The sequence below is a fragment of the Stegostoma tigrinum genome, chromosome 35 (assembly GCF_030684315.1).
Source record: "Stegostoma tigrinum isolate sSteTig4 chromosome 35, sSteTig4.hap1, whole genome shotgun sequence".
Lineage (NCBI taxonomy): Eukaryota > Metazoa > Chordata > Chondrichthyes > Orectolobiformes > Stegostomatidae > Stegostoma > Stegostoma tigrinum.
The window spans coordinates 24,949,740-24,961,374 of NC_081388.1; the positions used below are offsets into that span (position 1 = coordinate 24,949,740).

At 42.4% G+C, this 11,635-nt stretch overlaps 1 protein-coding gene across 1 annotated transcript; it reads right to left on the reverse strand.

The window, feature by feature from the left end:
* On the reverse strand, positions 1–9,217 carry LOC125447510 (transmembrane emp24 domain-containing protein 1-like). Its single transcript, XM_048521949.1, has 4 exons — positions 9,023–9,217; positions 8,575–8,672; positions 2,367–2,535; positions 1–1,086 (listed from the first exon to the last, which is right to left on the reverse strand). Exons 1-4 carry the CDS (start codon positions 9,203–9,205, stop codon positions 868–870), a joined length of 669 nt encoding a protein of 222 aa, XP_048377906.1. The 5' UTR covers positions 9,206–9,217; the 3' UTR covers positions 1–867.
* Between the last annotated feature and the right edge of the window lie 2,418 nt (positions 9,218–11,635).

The window sequence follows — 11,635 nt, forward strand, 5'->3', positions numbered from 1 at the left end:
TTTGCTACCAATTTAAAACACCTTTAATAGAAAAGTTACTATTTCATAAAATAGTCTGTGTGGAAAAAGAGGCACAGAAACAGGCAGTCAGATCATTCTCAGACTTGTGTATAGACATTCACTTTGTCATTCCCTTTGCCTTCTACTCACAGCACTTGGTGATACGTTTAAACCAAACCCATCTTACAGCCCATATGCACTAGTGATCAGGAATAGCACACTCTTAGTTACTGCATAGTCCAGTCCTTGGCTATTGCAACATTTTCTGGTGTACCTGATTGTTTGTTTTTTTTTAAAAGAAGTACATTTTCTCTCTTGCATGCCTGCCTCTCACATGCAGGCAACCTCCTTTGTGCAGGGGGTGTTCAGGCCCCTGCCCTAGACTGCTTTTAGATTAGTAGTACCAGTATGTTGGGGACCCTGGTACAGTTCTTCAGCTGTCACTTGGGTTCTGAGGAGCAACAACCTGTCCCATTCCAGCTGATTCTTCTCAGGCTTCATGAATATGTCTGATCTGCTGCCTTAATTGTTTAAAAAAAGCACAGCTGAACTGCTTACTAAGTCTCTGAGCCTCAAACAAGATCAGAAGTCCTGGTTTCCAGAACCTTCCCCCAGTTTGTTTATTAACAATAAACATATTGACCTTCTAGGAAGATGTATTTAACATTAATGGATATTCTGTGCAACTAGCCTTGGACAGTCCAGTTTGAACAATTCACTTACCAGCCTTGCTGTTAGCTTATTCCAATCCCACAACTAGCTTCAAAAGCAGCAAAATCACAAACAGCCATCCAAAACAACTAAAATGATCTGCAGTTATTCAACCATGATAGTCAACACATCTGTTTCCAGTCATCTTTTTCGAGTTTATGTTTGAACTTTTCTGCGGTCATCAAAGAGACTTTTCAACATGTAGACTTGGACAACTGATACCACCAGCATCACTCCCAAATTGATAGCTGACCAGAAATTTACTCTATCCAAGTTGCCTTCTTGCAGGTTGCGATCCCGTGCCTCGAAGGCTCGGAGAATGGCCTGAATCTGCATACTTTTTGCTAGTTTTGTGTTCATGTTTCCAATCGATTCCTGAAAAACAGTACGTTCAACAGTTACTGAAGGAAATGCTAACTGTAGCCAGCAAGGATAAACCTTTGCGAAGACAAAGATTTACTTCAGCATTTAAGAAGCTTTAATTATAAGGAAAGACTATAAACATCCGAAGACTTGATAAATAAGGTTCAATAGGTGTTCCAGTTAGGAATTCCCTCCTTAATGGTATTGTGGGTCAATCCACAGGTAGACTACAGCAGTTCACCACCACCACCTTCTCAAAGACAACTAGGGGCAGGTCATGCTGACCCAGCCAGCAATTCCCATATCTCACAAACGGCCTGAATGTGGGCTTTACCAGTTCCAAATTCTCCCCAACCCCAACCTCATCCCTTGACCAATCCTCACCTTCTTGATCTGACACAACCTGTCCATCTTCTCTCCCTCTTCCCACCACTCCCAAACTACATTCACCTATCACCATCCCACCTACCTTCCCTCTGCCCCACCCCTCTCTATTTATTTCTGAGCTCCCTTTCCTCTTCCCCCATTTCTGAAGAAGGGTCCTGACCCAAAACATCAACTTGCCTCCTCTTTTGACGCTACCTGGCCTGCTGTGTTCCTCCAGCTCCACACTGTTATAAAAGAGAGGGAACCTCTTTTCACTAGTTGGAGTCTGTCAATGGACTTTATAAATTTCAAGATGGTAGGAGGTAAAGCGATCTGGAGGCATTAGGAAATGCCTTCCTCCCCCTCTAGGAGAAAAGATCATTAGGACAAGAAGTTCCCAAAAGAAATAAAGCGTGGGTAAATATTTGAAAGGGAACATTAAAAATTAATGGATTAAAAAAGGTCCCTTTTGTGCTAGAAGATTTTTTTTATGTTTCCCTCAACCAGCTCTTCCTGCTACTGTTACAGCCTTTCAAAACTGAAGTTTGTGCTCCTAAAGTATGACCTCATCTGGGCATATTTGGTGCGATTCATATTTACATTATCTATTTCTCCATTTCCTCATCTTCCACCCATTCCTACCAGATGTATGCAAAAGACATCATTCTGGGGAAGAAGCTGTAATCAATTTTTAAGACTTTCTAATACTCCATTCCATTTCCATAGCATCTGACAGTACTCTCTTACGAACCTGGTAAAGTATTTAAACTGTCCTTGGATAAGCATATGGATGATGATGGAATAGCGTAGGGGGGTGGGCTTAGATTAGTTCACAGGTCGGCACATGGAGGGCCGAAGGGCTTGTTCTGCGCTGTATTGTTCTATGTTCTATGACAGCTTTAGGCATGGTGAGTTTGCTGATTTACCTTAATATCATCTATTTTAACATCCAGTAGCTCTTCTGGTTCCACAATCTCTGACCAGTCCTCCTCAGCATCATCAAAAATCACTTCAAAGAAGATCACCTTCTCAGAAATGGTACTAAAAGAATTGTCAAAGCAGATTTTGTAATCGCCAATAACTGTAGGCTCAATCCTGTAAAGTAAATTGGATAACATGAGTCCGGAGCGATTCACCTTGCTGTCCCAGACAATAAACAACTGAAAACACAAATCAAAAATATACTCAAATTTCAACTGGACTGTAAATAAACAAAATTAACCTACTTATTATAGCTCTAAGTTATTAAAACACCCAGGTACCTCATGGGAGTAATTACAATTATTTTATACACGCACAAGAAAGTATTAGGGTAATAATCAGAGGTGAATTTTAGGAAGCAGCAAAGAGAGGGGCAGAATGGTTAACCAACTGTTGACTTCACAGCTAATGATGGAGTAATTACAAACAGGTATGCACAAGTGATCACACTTGGAAGAAATAGAGGAATTCTGGAAGGTTTTAAGGAACGAGAGAGATACGGAAATGATTTTTAAAAAGGAATTTGAAATTATACAAATTCTAGAATTAGCTCACAATCAACAAATGAGCCAATGCAAGTCATCCAGCAAAGAATTTCCACAGGATAATACTAAAAGGAGTACCAGCAGGCTATTCAACAGCTTAAGCCGTTACCATCATTCCAATAAAATCATGGTTGATCCAAATGTAGATTTAACTCCACTTTGCTGACTGGCTTCCATAACCTCTTAGACAGATTTTTGATCTAGCTCAGCTTCAACTTCCCAGTATGGAATAGTTACCTTTGTTCATTTGTTAAATATGGCTAACATCAAGATTTGATTTATGTAATGATGGACCATATTTCATTTCTGAATCCATTTGTTTCTAAAATACGCTGCCCAGACTCAAGACATTGCATTCAGGAACGCTTCTCTAATGAGAGATTCACATAATAGTGATGTGCATTTTGAAGGCTAAGTGCAGTTTTCACTGGAAAAACCAGGCAAAGTGGATACAAATATTGCACTTCACTCAAAAGGCAGGCCTCCTCCACAACAAGCACTAGAATCTGTAGTACGGTAACCCCAGAAATCAAAGTTCTAGTTGCATTCAGTACCCAAGATGTTGAGTTGTGCAGTTTTACAAGGATCCCAAAGATCCCACTTTGTATTTAACTAGGTGACCTCCATTAAGGTGATGGTCATTACAGCTGACCTCAACATTACTGAGTTACAATTGGGAATTCAGAAAGGATTCCTGCCCTTCATGATTGAGTTTACAATCTGCACACACAAGTGAGAATTCACCATAAAACATAGGAGTGGAAGTAAGGCCATTCGGCCCATCGAGTCCACTCCGCCCATTAATCATGGCTGATGAGCATTTCAACTCCACTTCCCTGCACTCTCCCCGTAGCCCTTGATTCCTTGTGAGATCAAGAATTTATCAATCTCCACCTTGAAGGCATTTAACGTCCCAGAATTGGATTGAGTTCCACTTGGTCCAAATATTTCAGCTGTTTCAATGGCCTTCTCTCATTGGAGAACAAGACCATATGGTCAGAACTAGGGATCTTGACTGACAATTACACATTATTCAGCACCATTCATGACACCTCAGATACTGAAGCAGTTTGTGCTCATATAACAGCAAGGGCTGAAAAACATCCAGGTTTGGGATGAAAAGAGGCAAGTAACATTCACACCATGCAAAATGCTAGAGAATAACAATGACCAACAAGAGAGAATCTCATGTTGTCCCTTGACATTTCAATGGCATTACCATTACTGAATCCCCAACCATCAGCATCCTGGTGTTTATTATTGACCAAAACCAAACTGGAATAGTTATACCCACAGGCACTTTGGATCATAATGCTGTATTCCTCCTCCCAGTTTACGAACAGAATTTGAAACAAGCACCCATCACGGAAGGTTGTACAGTGCTGGTCTGAGGCAGTGGAAGAGCTTCTCTGGGACTGCTTAGAATCAGTGGACTGGACCACATTCAAGAATTCAGCAGACAACCTAAACAAGCATGCCAACATTATCACAGACTTCATTAGGAAGTGTGTATGGGACTGTGTACCAAAGCAGTCAATCTGTATATTCCCAACTGGAAACATTGGATGAACCGGGACTAGTTACAGAAGACCAGGAGCATGGCATTCAAGTCAGACCACCCAGATGTACACATGAAATTCAGATAAGACCTCTGCAAGGCCATCAGAGATGCCAAGCAGCAGTATCAGACCAAGTTAGAGGCCCAAACTAGCCATACGGACACATGCCACGTGTGACGAGGCTTACATAACAACCAGATACAAAATGGTGCAGGACAAAATAGTAGACTAAAGCAACCCCCTCTCTGATGTACTCAATGCTTTATGCTGGGCTCATGCAGAGCACCAGTGGCCCTGGATTCATCTGTTCCCTCAGTCACCACTGCAGACATCATCTTGAGAGTGAACCCAAGGGAAGCAACTGGCCCAGACAGAGTTCCTGGCTGTGCACTCAGATCCTGCGTGGATCAGCTAACAGAAGTATTTGTTGACACATTTAACCTCTTCTTGCTAAAATATTTAGTCCCCACTGCTTCAAGAAGACCATTATCTTAGTGCCAAAGAAAACACATGCAACGTGCTTCAATGATTATGGTCTGGTGGCACTGACCTCCATAATCATGAAGTGCTTCACATCAACTCTAGCCTACCAGCCTGCCTCATTCCCTTGCAATTTGCCTATTGACAAAACAGGTCCACAGTGCCATTTCCCTAGCCCTACACTCATCTCGGAACATCTGCCTAACAAGGATACCTACATCAGGCTCCTACTTGTCAACTACAGCTCTGCCGTCAACACTATAATCGTAACCGAATTAATCTAAAAACTCCAAGACCTAGGTCTCGGCTTTGCCCTCTGCAACTGGATCTTCAGCTTCCTGACCCATAGACCATAATCATTCAATCATAATTCCTTCACAATAACACTCAACACTGGAGACCCCTGCCGCCGCCTCCCCCACCCCCCCCCCCCCCCCCCCACAAGGATGTGTCCTCAGCCCCTTACTGTACTCCCTGTACACTCAACTGTGTGTCCAAATTTCACACAAATGCCATCTACAAGTTCGCTAATGACACCACCATTGTATACCTGATATCAAACAATGACAAGTCAAAATATAGGAAGGAGATTGTAACACAATGCCATGTATTCTATGATAACAGTCTGTCCCTTAATGTCAGTAAAACTAAAGAAATGATCATTGGCTTCAGGAGGAAGGAGAGAACACACCTCTGCATTCATCAACAAGGCTGAGATGGAAAGGGCTAAGAGTGCCAAGTTGCCAGGACTGACGATAACTAACAATCTGTCCGGGACCTCCCATGTAGATGTGGTGGTCAGGAAGACACAACAATGCCTCTTCTTCCTCAGGAGACTTAGAAAATTCAGCATGTGCATAAGGACCCTCATCAACTTTTACAGATGCACAATAGAAAGCATTCTATCTGGGTGCATAATAGCTTGGTATAGCAACTGCTCTGCCTAAGGACAGTAAGAAAACTACAGAAAGTTGTGTGCACAGTGCAGACCGTCACAAAAGCCAACTTCCCATCCATGGACCCCATCCTCACTTCTCACTGCCATAGAAAGCCTGCCAAAGACTTGTCCCACCCTGGTAATACGGTATTCTAACCTCTCCTATCAGGCAGAAGATACAGAAGCTTAAGCACACATACTAACAGGGTCCAGAACAGTTGCTTCCCTGCTCTTATTAGACTGCTGAATGGACCTATCTAATTTCAAATCTCATGTTGATCTTGCTCTTGTGCACCTCCTGTGCAGCTATAATCCTGTATGCCTCGTTCTGTCTAAACACCCTATGATCTTTATGCTCTTGTGTGTTATGATTTGCCTGTACTTCTTGCAAAACAAAAAAAACTTTTCACTGTACTTAGGTACATGTGACAATAAATCAAATCAAATCTGTAAGTGTCTCCAAGAGAAGATCAGAATAGCTAGGAATACGGTAATAAATAACTTAATTCTGACTCCCCAACGTCTGTGCACTATCTACAAGTCAAGAGGGTGATGGAAAACTCCACAGTTGCCTTCACAAATATAGCTCCAACAAGAACCTTGACACTATCCAGGACAAAGTAGTCTGCTTGATTGGCACCACATCCACTTCATGCTCCGGCGATGCTCAGTAACATGTGTGTGCACTATTTACAAGATGCACTGCAGAAATTGACCGTGGTTCCTTAGACAGTACCCACCAAACCCATGACCACTACCATCTAGAAGGACAAAGAAATACCAGCACCTGCAGTTTCCTGCCTAAACCACTCACCATCCTGACTTGGAAATATATTGCTGTTTCTTCAGTGTCACAGGGTCAAATCTTGGAATTCCTTCTCTAATGGCATTGTGTGTCAATCTCCAGTCAATGGCTGCAGTGGTTTAAGACAACAGCTCACCACCACCTTCTCAAGGGTAACCAGGGCCAATAAATGCTGGACAAGCAAATGACACCCAAATTCCTCAAGTGAATAAAAGAAACTGCACACATAGGTATTGGGTTATGAGAAGACAGAGTTCCACTTTGATTCGCTTTACAGCAAAATAGCTTGCCAAAATGAGACTGATAGCCCCAATAGTCATTCCATGTGTATCTGAAGGTTAGAGAACTGCAGTCCTTACAGTCATAAAATCAAATACTGTGGAAACAGACCCTTCAGTTCAACTTATCTACAGCAGCCATGTTCCCAAACTAAACTAGGCTCACTTGCCAAGTGTGAAGCCGGATGAACACAGCAGGCCAAGCAGCATCCTCTGATGAAGGGTCTAGGCCCGAAACGTCAGCTTTTGTGCTCCCGAGATGTTGCTTGGCCTGCTGTGTTCATCCAGCTTCACACCTGGTTATCTTGGATTCTCCAGCATCTGCAGTTCCCATTATCTCTAGTCTCACTTGCCAGCGTTTGGCCCATGTCCCATGCCCCTGCCCAAATCTTTCTAAATAGCTTTTAAATGTTACAACTGTATCTACTACTTCCTCTGCCAGTTCATTCCACATACAAATCACTTCCAAAACATTGTCTGTCATGTCCTTTTTACATCTCTCTCCTCTCACCTTAAAAATATGCTCCCTGGTCTTGAACTTCTCTGCCCTAGGAAAAAGACCCTTGCTAGTCTATGCCAGTCTACAAAGTCACCCCTCAATCTCCTACACTCCAGTGAAGAAGTCTCAGCCTATCCTTATAACTCAAAATCTCCATTCCTGATAAGTCTTTTCTGAACCCGCTCCAATTTAATAATGTCCTTCCCACAACAGTGACCAGAACTGTACACAATACTCACCAACATCCTGTACAAGTTTAACATGATATCCCAATTCCTATACTCAAAGGTGTGAGCAATAAAGGCAAGTGTGCAAAATGCCTTCCTAAGGATTGCCTTCTTATATGAAGAGTATAAATTCCAAGCAGAGCAGAACATCGCTTCATCAGAGGCTTCACTGATGATGTTACCCAGCGTGGTGATGAAATGTCTGAACAAAAACATGTCAGCTCGGCAAGCAAGTGAACAACCTCACCTTCTTAGGCACCCTGTCTACATGTGATGCAAATTTCAAAGAATCATGTACCTGAACCCCTAGATTTCTCTGTTCCACAACACCACCCAGGGCCCTACCATTAGTTGCAGAAGTCCTATCCTTGTCTGTTTCACCAAAATACACTCATCCAAATTGAACTCCACCTGCCACTCCTCAGCTCACTAGCCCAATTGATCAAGATTCCTTTGTAATCTTAGATAACCTTCTTCACTGTCCACTGTACCACCAACTTTGCTGTCATTCGCAAACTTACTAGTCATGTCTTCTACATCCTCATCTAAATCATAAATGACATAAGTGAAATTATTGTGGAAGATCATCGATCACAGGCCTCCAATCCAAAAACTCTCCACCACCTCTTTCTCCTATGGTCAAGCCAATTTTGTATCCAATTAGCAAGCTTTCGCTGAACCCCACGTAATCAAACTTTACTCATTAATCTACCACGCAGAGCCTTGTCAAAGTTATACCCTTGAGATGAGAATCACGGAGTATACACAGAACCGATGGGCAGAAGGCTATTTGAGGATATTCTCAGAAGTGCTAAGTACTCACATATGGACACCATCAGACTTCCTTGATTCCACGATCAGACTTTCACCAACAGGACTAAACACACTAAAATCAACATCCAATCCAGCACCTCCAATAACCTGTGGGTAAAGCACAAGTCAAGCTCAGAAACATCATACACTGCATGAATTATCCCGACAGTTAATGTTTAGCAGTCGCAACAAATGTTTTGTGTATTACAGTTCAGTTTACGATTGGAGAAAATGAAGGTCAACAAGATCACGATTTAATATTTGAACCAAATCTTGGGGTGTGTGCGTGGGGGAGGGGGGGTGGAAGAACAGTGTTAAAGGAGCACTTCCCTCGAAGTGAACTCAGTGCCCAAGCCAGGGCTGGCAACAGGGACATTCTCCGTATCCGAAGTTTGGTGAGGCTCGGGTTTTCTAGCTTGCTACACGACCAATACTTTGCCCTGAATCTCCGGGCCCACCTGGTATTCCAGCTCCATGCTACTGTTGTATCCGGCATTTTGGTAAAAACATTCCTCTCTGCCCGGCGGCAATACGAAGGTAAACTCGGAGTCGGAAGGCTGACTAAAAGACACGACCTCCAGGAAATTTACCGACACCACAAACAGAAAAACCGCACCCCATTCACCAATCCCCAACCCCATGTTCAGTCTGAAACTTACCCCCAAACTTTCCACTTCCGCAAAACTCAGGGCGCAGCAGATTGGCCATCAGGACTCAGAGACCGCAGAGTAGTGTCCAATCAGTGTCTCTGTTCCCCCGAATATCCAATCAGGTACAGACAGATGGTCATCACTGTAATTCATGTTGAGGAATCCAACGATCAAGCTGGAGCTGCAAACGTTGAGAGGGTTCCAGGACTTTTGTGGTGCAGTAGTAGCATGCTTATCTCTGAACCAGGCGTTCAAGCCTCAGAGAGTGCAATAACATCACTGAAGAAATTGAATGTAAAATATAAACAGGTTTTCGCGGTGAACAATATCTTTCCTGTAGAAGATCGACCAGCGTTGTACGCAGTGCGCTACCAGTAGCCTTACCATTGTTCTTTACAGCCGCAATAGGAGGTCTGAACTCCTGTATTCATTGTTCAGTTAATTAATCAAATCTGATGTTGTGAAAATAGCAAGAGAGAGGAACGCTAAGGAGAGCAACTCTTGACATCTGTGCCCTTGTAACTGATAACCTCACAGCAACAGTCATCATGCCCCAACATTTCCTTAAGAAGCATTATACTTCCGCTGTAAATAGCTCAGAGAAGATTTACTAGACAGATTCTTAGGATGAAGGGCTTTTCTTCTGAAGAAGGGTTGAGCAGTTTATGCCAAATACATTTGATTCATTAAAGAATGAGAGGTGATCTTATGGAAATAGTTGTGTCCAAAGAAGCTTGAAAGGGTGGATGCTGAGAGAATATTTTCTCTGGAAGCAGAATCTAGAACTAGAGAAAACAATTTAAATATAAAGGAGTGTCCCAAACAACTCAAAATGAGAAGGACTTTTTTTTCTGTCAAAGGGTTGTGAGTTTTGGAATTCTCATTGAATGTATTCGAGTCTGAGTTAGATTTGATTGACAGAAGAGTCAGGAGTAGGGGGACAAGAAAGTGCCTTTAATTCGATCTGGCATAATCACAATGACTGATGAGTAATTTCAATACTCCTTTATGATCCAGTCTTTTGAATCCATAATAAAGAATATGATAATTCAATATTTTGTAAAGAATGGTAAAATTAGGCAGTCAACCTGGTTTTATGAAAGGGAACATGGGAGCAAGAGAAGGCCATTCAGCCTCTTGATTTTGCTCAGCCATTCTAAATAACACCTGATTTGTTTATTCATTCATCACTGGCTAGGCAGCATTTTTTACCCATCCCTAATTGCCCAGTCAACCACATTGTTGTGGCCAGAGCAGCAGTTTCCTTCCCTAAAGGGGAATTAGTGAACCAGATGGGTTTTCCCCCAACAATTGGCAATGGAATCACGGTCATCATTAGACCCCTAGTTCCAGATTTACATTGAATTCAAATTCTGCTATGGACAGGATTTGAGCCCACGTCCCCAGAACATTATCTGGGTCTCTGAATTAACAGTCCAGCAATCATACCACTAGACCTCCCCATATCTTTTTTTGGATTTTCACATGATCCCCATATCCCCTGATATCATTAGTACCGAAATATAACATTTTTTATCTTTAAATTACTCAATGACTGAGCTTCCACAACTGTCTGGAATTGAGAATTCCAAAAATTCACCATCCCCTCAGTGAAGAAGCTCCTCTCAGTGCTAAATGGCTTGCCTTTTATTCCGAGATTGTGTCCCCTGGTTCTGGACCCCACAGCAAGGGGAAACACCCTCTCAGTGACTATCCCTTTAAGACTTCTGAACGTTATTATAAGATCACTTTCATCCTTTTAATGTTTAGTGAGTAATTGGCAGTTTCATTAGTGTCTCTTGATAAGGCAGTTCTACCATCCTGGATAACAAAGCGTGTTACTCCCGCAGGAAGGTGGATGGGTGGGAGGCCCTACAAGGGTAGGGTCTCGGGTTCAGAAAACACTCACTTATACAGCTGAGGGGAAAAACAAAAAGAATTACCCCTGCAATAACGGCTAATGTTCCATCCAATTCCCTAATCACTTGCTGTGTTTCTGTTTGCTGACTTTAAGAATTTCATGAACAAGATCATCCAGATCCTTCTATATTGCAGTGTTCTGCAATCTCTCTCCATTTAGATAATATTCTGCTTTTCTATACTTCCTGCTGAAGTAAACACTCACACATTTTCTCCATCTGACAAATCTTTGCTCACTCACTTAAACTATCCCTTTCCAGACTGTTTGTAACCTCCTCATGACTTGCTTTCCTACCAATGGTTGTATTGTCTGTGCTCGGTCCCTTCATGCAAGTTATTAATATAGATTGTAAATACAGTCACAGAGATATACAATCCAAAAACAGACCTTTCAGTCCAACTTGTCCATGCCAACCAGACATCTTAAATAAATTAGCCTCATTTTCCAGCATGTGGCCCATACCCCTCTAAATCCTTCCCATTCGTACACCCATCCCAGAT

Coding starts and splice junctions, on each gene's coding strand:
- LOC125447510 (XM_048521949.1), bottom strand. CDS start 9,205: ATGGGGTTGGGGATTGGTGAATGGGGTGCGGTTTTTCTGTTTGTGGTG. Junction 8,673..9,022: donor GCATGGAGCTGGAATACCAG/GTGGGCCCGGAG, acceptor CTTTACCCACAG/GTTATTGGAGGTGCTGGATT. Junction 2,536..8,574: donor AAGTCTGATGGTGTCCATAT/GTGAGTACTTAG, acceptor TTTACTTTACAG/GATTGAGCCTACAGTTATTG.